The sequence below is a fragment of the Sphaerodactylus townsendi genome, linkage group LG07 (genome assembly GCF_021028975.2).
Source record: "Sphaerodactylus townsendi isolate TG3544 linkage group LG07, MPM_Stown_v2.3, whole genome shotgun sequence".
NCBI lineage: Eukaryota > Metazoa > Chordata > Lepidosauria > Squamata > Sphaerodactylidae > Sphaerodactylus > Sphaerodactylus townsendi.
Window position 1 is genome coordinate 54,278,752 of NC_059431.1, and position 21,238 is coordinate 54,299,989.

Genomic DNA, 21,238 nt, shown 5'->3' on the forward strand with positions numbered 1-21,238 from the left:
TTGCTTTGTCTTTTAATTTTTGTATTTTATTTTAACTCTTTGTACTATGCCATTAAAGCTTATCTGTATCTATCTGTATCTACTGATTTATAAACAACTGAAAGGTATTGTTAAAACATCTGAGAGAAGAAGAAAAGGAATTTGTATGGAACTTAACTTTTTAAAATAATTTAGTAAGAGTAAATTAGTATTGTATCTCTACATTCTTTTCTGCATTCTCTCTGGAAAACATATTCAGTTATTCCTCCCAAGTTAGGCTCCTGTAATATCCCTATATTGTTTTATGCTGACAATACTATTATCCTGTCATATACAAATGTAAGCTTACTAAGATATTTGCACACTTTTCATAATTAATGTTTGGCTAATTTGCTTACCATCTACTCAAAATCTAAAATATTTATGTTTTATGTGTATGACTATATTTATTGTGTATATTGAGATAAATTTTTACAATTAAAAAAATATCACCTCTTCCTGGATACAAAAAATAGTCAATTGCCTGGTAAGCAGAACAGCTTAAAAAGTTTGTTGGAGGAATAAATTCATTTTTGTGTTTTGGAGCTAAGCAAAGCTTCTAGGAAATTTTGGGAAGATAATCTTTGGCTTCCAGAAGTACTGTTTTATTTTCAATAATTGCTGCATGGTGTGTGCATATTTTTCTCTGAAGTGCTTAATATTTGCTCAGCAAATAAATCTGCAAATAAAAATACCATGTCTTTAGTACTGTATTTTTATTCTCTCTTGGGAATACCATGCGTACAACCACAAATGGGTTCCATTGTGACTAGCTATTAGCGAACATATCTAGTGTGACTGCTTCTAGTAGGAGCTGTTTAGTTGATTTTAATTCATTTAGTTCTCTAGTTTACATGTTTAAATTCTTTGTCACTGCATTCCCAAGTTTTTGTACTATATTGCAGCGCATCTCTTTTCTGCATTCTGCTTTTGTCTTTCCATCTAGCAGCATTCAACAAAGATAAATTTAGTTCAAATCTGAAGATCCCTCTCTCATACTTTCCAAATATCACCTCAGGAATGTCCCTGTGTATTCATGGGCTCCCATACCAGGATCAGAAGCAAAGGTCCTTTGTGCGTCTTCTTCACCCAAATACAAGTACCCACTGTGTATTTGGGTGAAGAAGACACACATCATGATGACAGCAAGCATAGATTGGGCCCAAATTAGCAAATTAGCATAGATTGGGCCCAAATTAGCATTGACAATGAGGTCATTGTGTGTGTCTAAATCACATTGTATCACTACTTTGAAGTGGCAGAACTGAATTGTGAAGACTTCACTTGCATTCAGTTGCCTTCTGCCAAGCAATGTCATTTTCTTTTGATTAGTAGTGCCTTTTTAGGGAGTTGATTTGCTAGAGTATTGGACTCAAAATGAACTCCAAAAGATTTAATCTTATGACAGTCTATGTACAATGTTTCATTCATCGAAAGACTTATTGTTAAACTGTGTCATGAATCCAGATGCAATGACAAAAAGACAAGTGTTTTATTCCTAAAATATGATCCAGTTTGATTAATTTCCTTCTTCAATAGGTTTTTTGCCAAACTTTCTAAGATAGAAATGTTGGATGTAGCAATGTCTAATGTGCAAAGGAACTAAGAAGAAGACCCAGCAGGGGGCAGCAAGCGGTCAGCTAGAGAGGGCTGTAAAGTTAGTGACCCTTCTGTCCTTTTGTGTGTCCTTAGACTGATACTCTCAGGGCTAATATCCTGCTTCTTCTCAGAAGTTAAGAAAAGAGACTCTTCCTAGCTAACAAGATAGCAGCCTGCTATCTCTTCCTCTTTCCTATCCTAAATATACTTCCTAATAAACATGTACCTTTTGCTCTTTTAATCAGTGTGTTAGCCACTTCTCTATGCAGCAAATTCCAACAAGAAACAGGGAGGGTTACAAGAAAATCAAAGCAAAATTTTTATATATTACACAACCAATGTGCAGAAGCAGAATTTTAACACCAGAGAGTTGATACCTTATAGACTGGTATGCAGTTTTCTTCTCCTTTACAGATATTTTTGGTTCTTGGCACGGTACCGACAGCGGTTTCCACACATCCTGGCGTGGCAATTTGATGTCTGGTCCAATAGGTGGCAGGAAATGATGGGTTAAGGCAGTGGTGATTCGCCACCCTATATACTGGGAAGAAGGGAGCCCTTTGGGAGCTGTTGGAACTTTTCCTCTGTCTTCAAGAAATGGATTTAGCAAACCATTGGTTTCAACCTAAGAAGTAAAAGAACAAAACCAAAATAAGCATGCCACAATGTACTGCCTGAAACAAAGTAATGACAGAAACAATCTAGGCTATAATCCATCTACACAGGGAATTTATAAATAAGGTAATCTCATGTTTATTTCTGCTTTCCATAGGTCACTTCGATTTACTGATCAAGCTTTAGTCAGGAAATGTAAACATAAGGCCAGGAATAACATGATGAAAATAAGGTGACTCAGGGAGAGTTTCCATTATTTGGAACACAAATAAGCGTATTTTCAGTTTGAAGGTAGTAATAACTGCAGAGCCAATGACAAAATGATCTTTTTTAATTGGAAGAAATGTTGAGGCATTTGAAATGATTTACTCTTTTCAAAAGCCAGTTTAATATATACCTTCAAATTATAGATGTAATCTTGGTGCTATACATTTGCATTAATTATATTGTTCTTTAATAAACTTTGTGCCAGATATCTGCCTACAGACCTGGCAAAATGCCACGTTTTGGGATGTTACATTGTTACAGTAAGAAACAGTCTTTTCTATCTTAAACACTTTGGTATGGCCACAGCTTATTTCACAACAAAACCATGTATACCATTTATTCTCATGAGAACCCTAGTAGGTGGGTCACTGCTATTTCTCTCTGTCTAGATCTGAGATAGGAAACCACCCTAACTCAGACAGACATAAAATCCCAAATCAACAAGCATCCAAATATCTCTGGAAATTGAGAGGTGAACAATCTATTCCAAAGGAAAAAGCAGAGTCCTGTGCACGCACGCACACGCACACGCACACACACACAAAAGCGTGCAGATTGATTTACTTCATTAGAATTAATGGAGAAGCTCCTGGAGGTTGTGGTGTATAGTATACATAAGAATTCCTGCTCCTTGTTAGGGAAGAATTACTGGATTGGAGCGAATAAACCTATGGATTGGTTTGGAAACAAATTTTAGTTAGCTGCTATGACCAATGTTGTATTTTCATGTGTATATTGCAGTGAAGGTGCTGAATGAAAAAAAATTTCTGAAAGTCTGTCACTTATCTGGTTGACGGACTGCCATGGAATCCCAGGTACATTGTTTGATTTCCCTTTTTTTGACAAAGAGTAAGCTAGAGATTTGAACATAATAGGACATGATTTCAGGCAGCTGGGCAAGGGGACTTCTGCATTCTTGATTGACACAGGTGTTTTCAAATTAATAATTGCAAGTGTATTTTTTTAAAAGAAGCACATTTTGTGGTCTTGGAAAATGTACTTGTTGACCTTTTATCTTTGTTTTTGTGGAGATGTGCACTGATACTCGCAATACATAACTGCTGTAATCCATAAGTCCATCAGGCAGAGCGTTAAGAGAATCAAAGCTTTTAATGGCATAACATCAGATAAGTACTAGTATTAAAATACACCAGTAATACAATAATGTACATGTTAAGAGAAGTCCAATTTAACATACCTTCCACAGTTACAATGTTATTGAGCCATGGTACATTATTATGACAGCATTCTTTGTGACCTCTCAGAACATTTCATCATTTCTGCTAAAAAGCTAGCTTAAACTTCACATAGATTGATATCTAAGATATCTAATACAGGCTCTTACCATATCATTTAATCCAATACTTAATCCAATACTCTTTCCAATACTTTTGCCTTAGTTTATTATATTCAGAGAAATAAAACAGGGAATGTATCAATGATTCTATACACTTGGTATTACATGAGCATACTCTTATAGATTTCTCAGTTTTTGAGAATCTACTTCGAAGAACAGCAGATGGCATTACGTTGCATCTGGCCAATGTCATAACTCTCCTTAAATTAGGATCCAGTGAATTGGTGAGATATGGAGCCATACAACCCAATTTAATACAAAGTGTTAAAAAAGAGGGGAGCAGGTTTTGTTTGCCTCCCTCATTAATGTATTAATGTACCAATTCATAAGGGTGTTTTCAATTAACTCAGTTCACGTGGTGATAGCATGAATAAATCCTCAACATTTAATCCAACCTCGTATTTTATTGAGGACAAGTCTATTCCAACTGGAATCACATAATACTGCTAACACCAGAGATAAATGCCTGTTTCAAGGCACAATACCACTAAAGGAATGCAAGTCGGGTTATATTATTCTATATAAAAATTTGGAATGGGAAACATTTAGCGTGCATCTAACCAAATTGGTACTCCCTTGGAATCGATTCAAAAGCCACTTTAAGGTCTAGAAATGCAGTGAACAATTATCCCAACTTCTGGATGGAGTATCTAGCTACTAAGTGGTACAATAACAGCCCATGATCTAGAGTCAAGCACTTTTTTCTAAGCCCTAGGATAGAGTCCAGGCCCTAGGATAGAGTTGTTCTGTACCCAAGACTCCAATCTTGCCTGTAGATATTTGGCATATACTTTACCAAAAATTGCAGGGTCTGATTGATCACCTTTCTTATATATGAGCATTAAAACAGCAGTAAGCCATGCTTTAGGAATAATACCAGATTGGTTTATTTGTGTGAATAGTGGGTCCAAAATTTGAGCCCACCAGTCCTGGTTTGCTATTAGGATTCCCAAGATAATTAAATCAGGTCCAGAGGCCTTTCTCTTTTTCAAATTACTTCTCAATGAATTAATTTTCTTTTTGTCGACTATAGGCCATGTAGGTAAACACAGGATTTTCACTTGTCACTTGTTCTGAGTAAAAGTAATCCATCCTCAGTTGTTTAGTAGTTTTTTGAAACAGCCTCTCAGTGACTTTGGGGTGGAGCCGTCATCTCTTTATTCCATTATTTACAATTGGGTCTCCATGAATTATGTACTTTAAATTATATATTAAAGATAGAATCCAAAAGTTTTTAATAGGCAAAATGCCTCACAAAAACAGGGAAGAGACTTCTCAATTTATCAGCTCACCAGCGATTAGCAATTAGTTGATTCTAAGCAACATAGACTACAAGCCTGGTGTCAAAACTTAGGAATGTAAATAAAGCAGACAGTTCACTCCGAGTTCAGCTGTCAGTAATTGTTAGAAAGGTCCCAAAGCTATCACACCAACAACAACCAAAAATGCTCAGGCTTTTTACAGTTTCTGGAGGAGGAGAGCTTACAACTCAATGTTACACCACCATTGCCATCCTCATTTCATTTCATTTCAATTTTAATTTGTACCCCGCCCTATCCCCGAAGGGCTCAGGGCGGCTAACAACACAAGTAAATAAAATATATTATAATACTATGACTATGACTAGTAAATACATAAAACTGAAATAAAGTCAAATTTCAGATGGTGATTTAACACTACAAACCTAATAATATATTAATAGCAATAACAGCAGCACTATGTTAATGCACGTAAGTAGAATGGCCCTTGACAAATCCTATTTGCACAGGCTCGAGCAATCAAAATGAGACTTATAGGTCTATAGTTGACCAGCATCTGCATATTGACTTTTTTTGAAAATGAGAACAATTGTTGCAGATGTTCAAGCTTTGGGAATGGAGCCACCTTGATCAATCTTTATAAAAAGATTTGCAAGGACAGGTGACCAATGGTCACAATAGTTAGCAAAAATTTCTGGAGGGAGACCATCAGGACCAGGAGCCTTCCCTCTTTTCAGATGTTCCATCAGGCCTTTTATCTCTGTTGTGGTCACAGGAGGTCACTCTGGGAGCTCATATAATAGGCGGTTGTCCAGAGATGAGAAGGGGGTATCAGCATCAAAGAAAATATTGTAGAAATGATTCCACAAAGAGTCTGCACATAAGATACTGTTGTTTATATTGGAATGTGGGTGAGGGATGTATGGTATTTGCGGCTTCGATGAGTATATTCCAATTTTTTTGATGGAGTTGATGCTTCTTGGTCAGAACCAGGAGCTGGAATTGTTTCCAAAATTGGAAATAATTTTCACACAGTGCTTGTACAAGGTTGGCAATGAACTGATGGTATAGATGGCGTAAGAGCACTTCCAAGTGTAGGCATTCTTGGTCAAACCAGGAATCCTTAAGGGAGTGGGGAGCTGGTTAATTATATTTAATTTTTGACTGGATAGCATTGAGAATGAAAGTTGTTAACTCCTTGTAGTGGAAAATGGAGGCCTCAGGTGTGTTCACCTCAGTGGCAGCTGAGAAATAATCATCCAGGGTCCCTGTATCCATAAGGGCCATTAATGTTGTCTCCGTCCAGTGTGTCCATTTAACTGGCAGGTCAGCCTATGGAGTTTCGAATTGTGTGCAAGCATCAGGGCAGAGGTGGAGCTGGTTGATGAACCTGATGTCAATGGTTAAGGGTTGATGATCACTGTCTGTTCTATCAACACATGAAAAGTTGAATGTGTGTTCAAATAGTGAAGGCGAACTGAGGGTATAATCCACAACACGGCTCCCTCTAGCAGAATGGTATGTGAAAGTCCCAGGGTGATCATTTGGGTGCCTTCCATTTAAAACTATTTTGCCAGATGATGCACAGAATGGAATGAACCCACTTTGTGGTGGTTAAGTCATTTGAAAGTAAGGAGACTGTAGAGGAGAGACCCAGGAGCACGGGGTCTGTAGGTTCTGATATATGAGCATCATGTTGGCCAAAGCTGGCATTAAAATCCCCCGCAATGAGTACTTTTGCATGTGAGTAACAGAGTTCCAGAGTATCGATATAGTCACTGAGCTTGGCCCACAAGGTAGTGAGTTCCAAAGTGTCTGTACATGGTGGAAGGTATACACTGACAACAAGTAATTGATTGTGGTCCATGCTACATAAGAGTGCCTAGGCAGGCAGGCTACATTCCTCCAGGGGGCAAATAAGTAATTTAGCTCATTAGAGACAAAACAGCATAAACCAGCTTTATAATGACCCTTTTTATTTTCTCTTGTGACCAAAAGAAGTACGCCGTATATCCCTTCGATACTATCAGATTGGGACACCAGGTTTCTTGAAGAAGGATTAGATCGTATTTGGATAAAAAGTCTTTAAAATCAGTATCAAAGCAAGGTGTTTGAGCCACCCAGCAACATTCCATGACAGACACTTCATAATGAAGGCCTTGGGAGGTGATGGTAGTCAATCAGCTGGAGAGAGCTCATCAGTGACACTGATGGGGTCATGTAATATACTCCCCTTCTCATGGTAATGGGGCGGGGGTACATATGGGCCATTATATGATGATCATTTTCAGTAGTTTTTGCAGTAATTGTAAGTGTGTTAATCGGCCCAGGAGGGTTAGAAGACTTCTCTGTGATTAAGAATTTTTAGTAGCTAGTATTTTTCCATCAAGAGTTCCTGGAATTTCAGTTTCTATGTCTAGATTAATCAGATCACTCTGTGGATTAGATAGATAAATCTAAGAGTCTGAAGGCTGGTTTTGAAAACCAGGAGTAGATGCACTGCAGCACAGAGTTTGAACAAGGGTTCAACTGTTGAGTTCTTAAACAGGCGCACTGGAAGTACTCCAAAGGTGTGAAGCTGGTTTTTCTGTTTCATTAAACAATTTGGTGGAGCGGAGCCATTGAATTTTAATAGATATCTTGTGGAGTTGTATGTCTGGTTGAGTGTAGTTATAGAGAGGATCTGATAGTGACTCTCTTTAGAATCTGGGTTAAGTTCACTTTTGCTTAATTGTATTCCATGATATGGTTCTTCCCTGGAAAGGATGGATTTCGAGTATAAGCTGAGTTGGTACGAGAGTTAATTTTTGTGGGTTAACTAAACAAGTTTGGCTGATCATATTCTGTTGTTTGCTGTTCTGGTGCCTCTCATTGGCCATTGGTGGGCTGCTAGACACGTCAAGACTTGCCTAGCTTGATTGACTCACATTTTCTGGAAGGGGTGGTGAGAATGAGGAAGAAAAGCTTTCAAACTTTTGCATTAGAAGTTGTAAAGTCTGTACTATAAGGGAGGGCTGATCAGCCAGTTCAAAGCACATTTTGGTAAGAAAATTCTCTTCCATGGTGGAGGGGGGAGGCATTCCTTATCTCCATGGTTTGAATCCAAGTCAGTATTGTCAGGCCCTTTCCGCACGGTTGGGGAATCCATCGCCTGGGGGCTGTAAAAACGCCGCCCCCCCAGGTCAGCTGTCTCAGAAGAGGCGGTAAGCTGCTGCAACGCAGCAGCGCTGACCTGACTGCGCTCCCCCTCCCCCAGGGCGGCATCAGGCCGCCCTCAAAAACAACCCTTGTTTTTGAGGGGAAAGCGCGTTCCCAGCGGCGCGGTGCGAATAGCACCGCCGGGAACACGCTGTTTCCCCTCCCCTGCCCCACTCACCGCGGTCCCCGCCGTCGGTCTGCTGGCCGTCGCAGCCCCGCCCACGCTTCCCCCCCCCCACCCCCCCCCCCCCCCCCCCCCCCCCCCCCCCCCCCCCCCCCCCCCCCAGCCCCCCCCCCCCCCGCCCCCCCCCCCCCCCACCCCCCCCCCCCCCCCCCCCTCCACACCCCCCCCCCCCCCGCCCCCCCCCCCCCCCCCCCCCCCACCCCCCCCCCCCCCCACCCCCCCCCCCCCCCACCCCCCACCCCCCCCCCCCCCCCCCCCCCCCCCCCCCCCCCCCCCCCCCCCCCCCCCCCCCCAACCCCCCCCCCCACACCCCCCCCCCCCCCCCCACCCCCCCCCCCCAACCCCCCCCCCCCCCCCCCCCCCCCCCTTCCCACCCCCCCCCCCCCCCCCCCCCCCCCCCCCCCCCCCCCCCCCCCCCCCACCCCCCCCCCCCCCCTCCCCATGCTACTCTACCCACCCCTACCCACACAGTGCAACCCTCCCTGAACCCCAAGCCTCACATTCCCATCTTCCCACCACCCCTACCCACACCTTTCAACCCTTCCCCCCCTAACCCTCATCTTGCAATCCTCCCCCACCAGAACCCTTACCTTTCCAACTTCCCCCCAACCAAAGTCACTCCATTCCCTCCTACCCAATCCACCATCTCAAACCTCACCTTGCTGCCCTCTCCCACCCCAAGCCACACCTCTCCAAACTGTCCACCACCAAGCCACAGACCAGAACTGGATAAGTGGCATGCGTCACACTGGCAGCAAGGGGGGGCTGCGGCCCCACTAAAGTCCATTGTGGGAGAGATGGTTCCTCTTCCACCCTTTCCTAGGGCCCATTGTATGTCCCCCACAATGTGCTTTGCTGCTAGTAGCATATAATGTCACAACAATATCAATTTGACCCATTTGCACTTGCTAAATTAGCCCTATAGGCCAATCCAGATTTTAAAATTAGGAATAATTTTGGGGGGGGGGAGGCTTGTACAGATAGGGGGATTTTTTACTTTGGACCAATTAATAGACTATGATGATGAGTTTTTGTTATTTTCTCAGCTGAGGTCTAGATACAATCTGTCAGCCTCTGTTGAACTGCCATATTCATAATTGCAATTTACAAATGTATCGAAATTTGGCCCTGTAGAACTCTAGCCTTGGAAACTCTCATTGAATCAATGCAGAAAAGCCTACAATATTGTTTTTAATTTTTTTGTGTTGATTAACGAATATGATACGCAAAGTCTCAGACATAACGGGAATGAGATTGCCCTGTTTTGCCAAAGCAATGGGATATGGCTCTAAATCTTATACCTGATGTATCTATGGACTTCAAGATGTAACTTATTACAGCCCGGAAAACCCTCCACAACCAAATGTTTTGATATTGGAAAATTTTTTAAAGATGCTTCTCTGTAGACTTGCCACCAGTATGGTGGTCACAATATGGAATTTTGTGTTTTCTCTTAAACTGCAACTAAACATTACAAAGGGTATGGGGACAGGTGCTGAAAAGAGCAATCCCAGCTTCATTAACCCACTCTCTAGGGGCACTCAGAATGAGCCCTGTCCAACAAGCTACTGGCAATATAGTGAAGCACTGATGGATCTTGCAGCAGAATTTGGTCACATTGAGTGTTAAGAGTTCCTGGACATGACAAAGGGAGGATGAGATACAAGGCATCTGTCCTCAGTAGCAGCCTCACATCTACCGTAGTCCCACCCTTGTATTGGTACTAACATGAATTTTCTCCACTTATTAGACACATACCCAGTCTTCATGAAGAGATAAAAGAGCTGGCAATATTAGTGATGTTTTCCACTTTCATGTTTATGCTGAGATTCACTAAGAATATTTCATCTTACATATATCAGGGGCCTTTCCTCTAAACTAGTATATCATACAGAAAAGAATTATATGAACTATGAATAAAGGTATATCATTTCCCAATCCTGAAAATCAAAATGTCACACAAAATATTCTTGTTGCATCTTTTCTAGTAATTCACAGCCATGTTTTTTTTCTTTCCTAATTGTAAGGAGCAGCTGCCTTTCTATTTTGCAGTCAGTTCAAGAATGGGCTCCGCTGGGTTCCAGTGCTCTGTTGCTTTAAAAGCCTCTGAACTGTTATGAAATGTAGAAAACAATATGCAAATCATCCTGGGTAAATGTGCTCTGGCTTGCCCTCATTTCCCAGGAGCATCTTCTTCATTTAGACATCACACAGTCCCTAGTATATTGAAATATTTCAAAGTGCCTTCTAAATGTTAAATACATACATATATTCACCATCACTGTTAGTCACAAATTTTTAGTGCACCAGAATTAATAATATTAATTTCCCAGTTCTTCAAAAAGAGTATCTAATGCATAAAAAGTTATAAAGCAACTAGGGGGAGAAAACTAGTTCTAGAATCATAAAACAATTACCCCTATGCCAGGATTAGTTTAAAGTTGTATTGTTATAATCAAGTTCAGGAGAGAAAAGGCGGGGTCCATTTATTGGGACTAGGCTGTTTATATGAGTTTAAAGGTCAAAACTAGAACTTAGAATTGAGGCCAGAAACAAACTGGAAGCCAAAGTTATCAGAACAGTTTAGATGTTATGTATACAGATGTGAAGGCCTGGAAAAATCAGTGGGGGGGGGTGAAATAATTTTCCCTTTTTTCTACTCAAGTACTTTATTTCAATTTTTCCAGAAGGAAGAAGAAACAGTGATGACATGACTTTCTCTTCATAACTTGGTTCAGTCACCACTTAAGCCCACCACCACAGTTTAGAAGATGTAGGAAACTTTACTATATCCCAGCCTAGAAGGTAGGTTCCCTAGCAAGTATTCTGGACTGAGCGCAGAGAATCTTGAACCACAGTTGCAATGGGGGAATCTCAGGACCAAACTACACATTACATGATCAGACTGCATGATATAATATTTAGCCTTAAAAAGCAACTTTGAGCACAGGGATATGGATTTGCACTGTAGCACTGAAGAAAGGAAGCTCTGCTTCCTCATTAAAAACCAGCCCTCCTCCCACTAGTGTAGTTCTGATTAGGAAAAAAGTACAGGCACTGCATGCGTAGGTCTGCACCCCAGAAAAGGGGAGTTCCCAGGCTGAAATGCCTCTGGAAGGTGAGTAAAGTTGGCTCCTACCCCTGCAATGAACCCAGAGGTGTATCAAGGGGAAATGGCACCCGGAGACAACCCCTTCTCTGGGTTCCCCCTGCACACACACCCCCCGTGCCTGGGAGTGGGGCTTGGGGTGGGGCTGCCCGCCACTGAGCACCGCCCCAGGGCCTCCGTTCAGGCCGAGCCCATCTCCCACCCTGCCTCCATACAGGCTAACAGGGCTTGGAGGGGGCCTGGGGAGGCCTGCATGGAAGCCAGGGGCAGGGCTTGGGGGTGGAGTCACCCACTGCTGAGCTCCCCAGCCTCTGTTCAGGCTGGCAGGGTCTGAGGAGGGCCTGGGGAGGCCTGCATGGAGGCTGGGAGTGGGGCTCGGAGGGCAAGGCCACCTACTGCTGAGCCCCACCCCCAGCCTCCATGCATACCAAGCCCCACCCCAGTCTCCGTGCAAGTCCAAAGGGCCTGGGGAGGGTCTGGGGAGGCCTGCACAGAGTCCAAGTGTGGGGCTCAGTGGCATGCAGGGGCGCACGTCTTTTGGTCATGTGGGGGGGGGTTGCCATGTCCCTATAGGCCATATGCCTCTGAATGCACCCCTAGACAACAGTGTAGCCCTGAATGGTGTAGCAGTGACAGTGTCCAGCCTGATTTCTGACTTCAGGCGACACGCTGTTACTCCACTCCTCTGCACTTGCCTAAGTGCCTGTATGCCAATGTCCGTGCCATTTTGCACAGTGCAGTGGCTTCAACCCCACTTCCCCACCCCACTTTGGATAGCACACTTAGTGTGACTAGGGATATACACAGAGATAACCACCAACAGATTCTGTTACTATGGTTTTCTTCTAGCAATTCTGATTAAGGGAAATTTGTGTAACTGTCTTCATGTAGGGTGACAGTGAAAAAGAATGAAGCTTGTTGGTATATCTGGGTTAACATGATAAACCTAAAGATTTGTGTATCACCTCAGGAAATGTCAATAGCATTTAATGACAGCAAGTCAAATCAGAAAAACCCAAAGAAATGTAAATATTCCACTGTAAACAACATGGAGTAGATGAAGTGTCTCGTGAAGTATCAATGGCTGGGAGCAATGTGCTCTTATTTTATAAACTTTCATATTCATTTATCAGCCCAATCTATTAAAGCTAGCAAGTTTTGTAATTGCCTTCAATAAAAAAATGAAGTTGCCCCTTAAATTATTTAAAAAGGAACTGTGGCCATTACTTGCAAGCTGCTGGATTGGGGCCCAATGCCACATTAATTCGATTTAGTCAGTATAGACTTAATGATCAATGCAGACATTAGACTGGACATCTGATGGACAATAGTCCCAAGAAAAAACACTGTTTCAACTGTCTGGAGCACAACAATAGCTGACCATCCATTTAGCCACCATCAAAAATTAAAATATACATGAACAGCAGCCATAATAATAGCTCACTTGCTATCTGCAGCAAAATTTAATCCATCTATCTCAATAATCCTATTCTATTTTAATACCAAATATTCCAAACTTAATGAAATAGGAACGGCTATCTACTGCTGAGTATGGTATTGCGGTTTAGAACAATTTAAATTGGGACTATTTTACTGAATGTCAACCTTTAAAATGTGTTTGGTGTGTTTGATGTTTGACATACAGCAGAGTGTGCTGCTAGCAGAAAAGGGTGGTGGCCAGGTCTGACCCCTCAGGGCAATGCAGGCAGCAAGCACAAGCGTGATCAGGTCACAGCCCAATGGGTCAAGGCAGGTGGTAGGCAAGGTGTAGTCAGGTGACAGTCCAATAGGTCAAGGCAGGCAGCAGGCAAGGCGTAGTCAGGTGACAGTCCAATATGTCAAGGAGAACCAAGGAGCAGGCTAGGAATCAGTACGGAACCAGGCATACAGCGGCGACAGGTAACACACTTGTTGCACCCAGGCAGAAGCACGCTCACAGCAAGGCTTATATTCAGGGGGCTGGGATTCTGTGAGGAATTAGTCCTCATCAGATGCAGAGACTTCTAATCTCCCATACTTTGCTACCATATGAGCACTCCTTCTGTGCTTCTGCAGTAGCAATCTCTGCTTCTGCCTCCTATGCACAGCTGGCTCATCACTGGGTTCCCTAGGAGGATCTGCAGGCTCCTCCAACTGTATGTCATTAGGCAGGGAAGGAATGGGTGTTGGCTCTGCTGCCTGGCCTTCCTCAGGAACAAGCAACTCTGGCTGCACTGTGTCCTCAGGTTCTGCCTCAGTCCTCTGTGTCCTAGTAAGTACCCAGGGGTTGGCTCATGACACGAAGTATGTAAGCATACAGCCACTATTAACTAGGACACTTCCTGCTAGTCATAGCACCATGATTATTCCTGAGATTGGAAGTACCTGCAATTTTTTTAAACCTAACATTAATCAGTAGTGACAGTCTTATCAAAATAATAAGGTATATTAGCTGCTAGAGTTCACACCTACCTCTGCTATTCTCACAGCATCCAGGACTTGCCTCTCCTTTTCAATGACCTTTTGTTTCTGTAGAGATTTCCACACAGCATTTCGTAATCCTTCTCGCACCACATCCCCAGAAAGTTCACTATGCAGGATAACTAGGTTGTAGACCACACCATACCGAATAACCCAGAATGGGTCATGACCTGCAAATAGTTATATTTTATTGTGCCATGAACATTTTGTAATGATCTTAAAATACATTCTGGATTCCCCCATCGCAGGATTCCCCCATCGCAGAGGGTTTTCATGGAGTTGGTCTCCCAATCAAATACTGATCAGAGCCAACCTGCCTTAGCTTCCAAGATCTGCTGAGATTGGGACAGCTTAGGCCATCCACATCAGGGCATGAGACTTTACAGTGCTACAATAGAAAGAGAGGAAACTGAAGTAATAGCCTTGCCAATGCCAACGCCAGAACACTGATCAACAGATGAAGAATGCTGGGAACACAAAACATAAATTGAGCATTTATTTATTTAAATAAATTTTTAAAAAATTAGAACCATGGAGAACCTGGATACAATAATCTACACTGGAAATCAAATCAAACAGCATCCCCAGAGGACAGGTTTTTGCAAATGTTCACCCATGACAAACACTGTAGCACTGTTATGAAATACTATCCAAAAGCCAATAAAACTGTAAATTTCATAGATAACTTCCATAATTCTTGTTTAAATCTTTGGACACTACTAGATTACCAGGTTCTCCATAGCTTCTTCTGTTTTGCTTTCTTTTCACTTAAAGCAACTCTCAGTAATGAACTACAAAATTAATTTTTATAGTTCAGCACTGGAAGCAACTGTGGTGAAGATTCTGAACAAATCTGAACATGCTTCCTTTTGTATGCTGATGATGATAAGAGAAAATTTGTATCCACCAGGCTGAAGACTGAAAAATCACAAGGAATTTTATAGCATCATAGCAGTGTTGAAAAATTATTTCAAAGCAATTTTGTACAATACAGGTACATAGGAACACAGTAATTATTTTTTCTTCTTTAACACAATAACAGCAACTGTGTTCCTATGTACCTGTATTGTACAAAATTGCTTTGAAATAATTTTTCAACACTGCTATGATGCTATAAAATTCCTTGTGATTTTTTAGTCTTCAACCTGGTGGGTACAAATTTTCTCTTATCAACATTGTGGGTGTACCTTCCCCTTAATCTTTAGTATGGAGGCGTCCATTTGTATGCTGGCATATCAGTGGTTCATGTGGATCATGGCTTTATAGACTAAGGCTACAGTCCTGTGCATTCTGAAATTTACCTCTGAATACAAGGACAGAATTGGTTATATTCCAACTTTAGTCTACTCTTTTTGTGGATCACAGCCTTTAACTGTTCTTAAAAGTGTATTCAACCAGTTTTGCAGTTAAGATGGACATATTAAAATCAGGATTGGTCAATACTAAAAAAATTCGGTAAAATTCGGATTTGGGTATTTTGGGGCATAAAATGATTTGTATGCCCGAATCCGAATCATAGCCAATTCAGATATACCCGAAAATTCGGGTAAATCCCCGTACCTGGTCCTTTATTGCTTTTGAATTTTGGGTGTTTTACACGTTTTGGCCTGCAGGGGACGTAATTTTAAAGCTGCGCACCAGAATTTCAGGATATCATCTGGAGACTGTCCCGATTTTCCCTTATGTGAAGAATTAGGGGCAAGTTGACTTCGGTACCATTCCCCATTGTTTCCAATGGAGCAATAGGATGGGGCTGGTTATTTTGAAGGTCCATAACGTTGGACCCCTGAACCAAACTTCACACCAAACTTGGGGAGCATCATAGGACATGCCATTTATGATACCCGAAATTTTGCGGACAGTAGCTCTAAACTGTAATTCCTCAATAGTCAATCTGTAAACAAATTTCCCAGATTCTGTGCTCTGTAGTGGCTGGTTGGTCTTAATGTGTTGTACAGGAATTGAGTTGTGGAGTGCACATTTCTCATGAAAACTCATTGAACTTTTGGTGTCTTCAGGAGAGTCTTCACACACCAACCAGGTTTGGTGACCCGCTTCAAGGTTCAATGTAGGGTCCATCTCCCACTGCCCCATAAGCAAAGTTCCTCAAACTCCTGGATTGTGCTTCATCCAAAGACTCTCCTGAAGATCCCCTTAACATCTTTTTACTGTACCTTGATAAATTTGCACCCCACAGCCCTCCACCAGAAATTCCACATTGACAGCAATGCAGAAAGTCACTGCAGAAAAAAGAACCTGGGCAAATTTCTTTAAGATACTGCAGGGGCACACTTTAGACATATCAGCACCAAATATCAGGGTATCACTGTATACCTGTCCCGATGACACCCCCATGCTTGGTGCAGTTTGGTTTAGGGGGGCCAAAGCAGGACCCCTCAAAATGGTAGCCACCATCTCCTTAGCTGTCATTGGAAACAATGGGGATAGAGGCCCCCCGGTCCATAACTTGCTGAACCAAACTGCACTAAACTTGGGGCCATCAGGGACAGTCTCCTGATGATGTTCTTGAAATTTAGGCCACTAGCTTTAGTAAAATCTCGGTTTCTTTGCTGTTTCAATCAGCCTCCTGCACATGAAGCCCGCTTTGGAGATACGTGAAACATGCAAACCAGCATTTTTAGCTAGTGACACTGAACTTTCAGGTAATATCAGAGACTGTCAACCGATGATACCTCAAAGTTTGGTGCAGCTCGTCTCAGGGAGCCAAAGTTATGGACTCTCAAAGGTGTAGCCCCCATCCCCCTATCAGCTCCCCATTGGAAACAGTGGGGATAGTTGCACCCCTTTGAGGGTCCATACTGGAACCAAACTGCACTGTAAACTTGGGCAACATCAGACAGTCACCTGATGATACTCCTGATAATTTATGCCAATACATCTCAATGTGTCCCTGTAGGCCCCCCTCAGAATTTGCCCAAGATTCTTTGTTCCGCAGTGACTTAGGATGTATTGCTGTCAATGGGGAATTTCTGGTAGAGGGCTGTGAGGTGCACATTCTGAAGGGTTCATTGGCCTTCAGGGAGAGCCTGATGACACTATCCAGGTTTGGGGAATTTTGCTTCAGGTTTAATTCTATGGGACCCAAAAAAGGGCCCATCTCCCACTCTGAAGTAAAGTTCCCAAACCTGGATGTCATCCAGAGACTCTCCTGAAGATACCCTGAAAAGTTTTGTGGTCACCAAGAAAATGTGCACCCACAGCCCCCTCAGAAATTCTCTATTGACAGCAATGCAGCTAAGTCACTGCAGAACAAAGAATCTTGTGCAAATTTCAGGGTGCCCGCAGGTGCATTTGTAGATGTATCGGTACTCATTAGTAATATCAGGAGACCTCCAAGTTTGGTGCAGTTTATTCAGGGGCCAAAGTTATGGACCCTCAAAAGGGTAGCCCCCATCCTTAGTCTCCATTGGAAAGAATGGGGGATAGGGACCACTTTGGGGTCCGCAAACTTGGCCCCTAGTTCAAAATGCACTAATTGAGGGTACTACTCAGACAGTCTCCTGATGATACCCCTGAAAATTTGGTGCTGATATGTTTAAAAATGTCTCCCCTGCAGGCCGAAATGTGAAAAAAACACCAAAAAATAAAAACGCAATTCGGCTGGTAATCCGAATCCCATGGATTCGGATCTGTTAGGATTCGGACAGCTCAGATTCGGCCCCTGCTCTTCCGAATCCGTCCGAATCCGTGCAGATTCGGTAAAAATTCGGATTTGGACTGTCCGAATCTCCAACCCTAATTAAAATATAAAAAGAAATATAGGGAACAAGGAATCACAGAAAAAGACACAAAGTCAAATTTTTAAAAATGACAGATTAATTGGAAAAGAACTGACGAGATCATGCCGAGCATATGAATGAACAAATGGTGTCATGCAGGCTTGGAATGCAATCCAAATTATTTTCATACAGATTTTATCTGGAAAGCTTTTGGACTTTGAGATCAAATCTTCAAAATGCTACAATGACATTCAAATGGTGAGACAAGTAAGATGATAAAGCAGATATGTTTCTGTGGGTGTGGAGCTTTACCCAGGGTGCTTTTGTTTTCCAGGTGCCAAAAAGATCTTGCGCTGTGAATGGGGCAAGTTAAATCAATGAATGGAACTATAGAAATGGAACTATATTTACACACACAGTGATGAGTCAACCAAATGCCTGCGGAGTCAGAATGAAGTTCATTTGGAAAGTTTCTTTAATCAAGTAGGGAGTCTTTTTTTCCACTCACAGCCAATTTACAGGACCAAATTGACAAATTGCATACAGAGTTTCAGAACTGATAAAGCTATGGAGCCGGGTGACTTTAGCATACATCTACCTAACAAGTCAATTTACCTCTCCAAGTTGATTGGTTTTGCTTAAGCAAAAGAGAGAAGATCACCTTCACTGCTCATTCTGCAAACAAAAGATCTCATAAAATGATCTAGTAAATGATTACTAGTCCTGCCAAACCTCAGACAATTTAAGCTTTTTCTAACAAAACAAAGAGATCAGATTTGTCTAAAAGTGTTTATCACTGTCCAAGAACTCTCAACAGTTCAGAGGAAATGAAAGGAAAGTGAACTATGTGAACCCAGAAAAGGAGAGGACCTCTAAAGAAGCAAAATTCTGTTGTAAAAATAATATTAATAAAAGACTTGACCAAATGATTCTCTAATATTAACAAACTCAAGAACAGGCTTACAATACCAGTTTGCACTAATAAGAAAGGGTAGAGATGGGGTGCACCAAAAGATGGACAGTATAATGAAAGAATGTCTGCCTTTTCTGCCAACTGGCCACAGTCAATAGGTCTGTATTATATTATTTATATATTTATTCAGTACATTGCTATGCCTCCCATCCTCCAAGGAGCTGAGGTTTCACAAAGGCCTATTATGCATGCAGGGCTTATCCCCATGGCCCTGTTCTCTGCAGTGGGTTTTTCCTACGGTTTTCAGTTCAAACTGAAGATTCTCTCACCATGAAGTTAAGCCAGCCACCATTTCCCTAACACACTCACACACACACGTGGTGTTTCCCCTAGTTGCCCTGGCCCCGCAGGTGGCTGTACCGACCCACCTTCCCTGACCTGGGGGTTGGACTCCCCAGACGATGTTACCTTAGCTTGGCCCTGAGGGCCAAGGAACAGTCTTGCCCACAGGACGCCTTGCGCTAGGCCACGCCTTGTACCCTCCTCCCATTCCCTGGCCTGGGGTCCCAGTGCTGTTTGCCAGAGCTACCGGCTTGCCTGACCCCTCTCCCTCTCTCTCTCTCTGTTGCCTCACAGAAGAGAGCCCTCTGATTGCTTCTCCCCTTCTTCGGCTTCCTTGCCCCATCCTGTTATGCTTCACAGGGGTGGGGTGGGTGTGCAGCCATTGTGAAGACCAGGGTTCCCCAGCCTGTTCCCCCACAGCGCTGGACAGCAGCCCCTTCTAAGCTCCTTGCCTCTCTACCACTCCCTTCCTCTGCCAATGTCCTCCCCAGTCCCTGCTGCAGTGGCAGCTCCAGAGGACCATTTCCTTTCTCCTTTTATCTACTCCTCCTCTTGGCCAGCTGCAGCTCATCACTCTCTCACACAGCCAGTTCAGCTGTGAGAGGCCCCTCCCAACTCTCACTCTGCTGGCTTTTACTCTGTTGTCTGTTATCCTGCTGTCTCTCCCTTTGCCAGCCCTTGCCCTGCCTGCTGTGCTGAATCCGGGCTCTGGGGACAGGGCCGCGCCCGGACAACACACACTGCAGTTCTCTCTCTCTCTCTTAAAAAGAAAAAAGAAAACCATTTGGGTCACTCTGGTGGCTGAGAATGGAAGGAACAGCTGTCAAGTGGCATTGGGAAGGTGGAGGAAGGTGGGAGGGGTGAGCAAAGTTGAGGTGATCAACACACAACAAAGATATTCACTGTCTCACACACTTTAAGAGGTTTTGGAAGCTGCAGGACTCCTCTGATCTGCAGTTCAGTGAGTTCAGGAGCAGGAAAAAGTATGCACAATTAAGAATCTGACCCAGGAGGTCAGATCTCCATTAAAGTTAAGTATTTAGGTATTAATTTAACATTGTCCAATTTAAGATTATTTGAAAATAATTATGATGTTACATGGAATAAAATTAGAAGAAATTTAAAGATTTGGAATAAATTACAATTATTATTAGGTAAAAATTGCAGTACTTAAAATAAATTTACTTCCAAGAATATTATTTTTATTTAATAACTAGCAGTGCCCGGCCATGCATTGCTGTGGCTTATTGTGGTGAAATGGGAAAGGAACAGTAGCAGCAAATCAATTGCAGAGGCCAGCAGTACGTGCTCATGCAAACATGCAGTCTGATACTGTGCGATGTCATTGATGTGTGTGCCTGCATTCCTTGGGGCGGGAATGGAAAGGCACTCCTCCCACACATCTAGGCTGGCTGGTCATGATCCTTTACCTGGGAGTAAGTTTGGTTGGTGGCAATGGGTGTCGCTTCTGAGGAAACCCTGTGAGGGGCGCAATGCAGCCATTCAAAGTATGTCATGGTTGCTGTACCAAGCTTACTCCTGAGTAACGTGTGCCTGGTTTTCTTAACTGTAACCGCAGTATTCAGGGAATCTAGGGTGCCTGGCCCCTCCCTCCCATCCCTTGCATGTCGCTCCTCATTCTCTTCCATCCCTCACTTCTCTTCCCTTGCATGCCACCCCTCCCCCTCCTTCCCTTCCCTTTTCCTCCACTAGGGTGGGTGGGTCATATCAATATGCTGGGCCCCCTGCCTCCCTTCCCTTGCATGCCACCCCTCACTCTCTCCCCTCTCTCACTTCTCTTCCCTTACATGCCTCCCCCTCCATCCCTTTCCTCTCCCTCCCTCTCTTCCCTTGCATGCCACCCCTCACTCTCCCTCCCTTCCCTCTCCCTCCCTTCCCTCTCCCTCGTATGTATGCATGTGTATGTGTTTCACTTCCACTCGAGTTAATGCCTATGTACTGTTTTCACTGCTCATATCTGGCCTTCTGAGTGAACATTCTAAGCAGTACGAAAATTCTAAGGGTGACAGTTACACACAGGCAGCTGCATGTCCTTCACCATGGAGCGCCAGGAAAAAGGTGTTTTACCTGGCCAGGTGTGAAATTTCAGGTATGTGAACATCTAAAAACACTCTCACCTGGCTGACTATAGTGGCTGGGAATTTTCAGAGGAATTG

General features: G+C 43.0%; 1 protein-coding gene across 1 annotated transcript in view; it reads right to left on the bottom strand.

The window, feature by feature from the left end:
• The window catches only part of TMEM232 (transmembrane protein 232), a 194,093-nt gene that overhangs the window by 72,126 nt on the left and 100,729 nt on the right, over nucleotides 1-21,238 (bottom strand). Inside the window, exons 12-13 of the mRNA XM_048503411.1 lie at nucleotides 14,058-14,236; nucleotides 1,995-2,242 (exon numbers count right to left, since the gene is read on the bottom strand). Of these exons, the coding sequence (XP_048359368.1) occupies nucleotides 1,995-2,242; nucleotides 14,058-14,236 (427 nt within the window). The remainder of the gene's footprint in view (nucleotides 1-1,994; nucleotides 2,243-14,057; nucleotides 14,237-21,238) is intronic.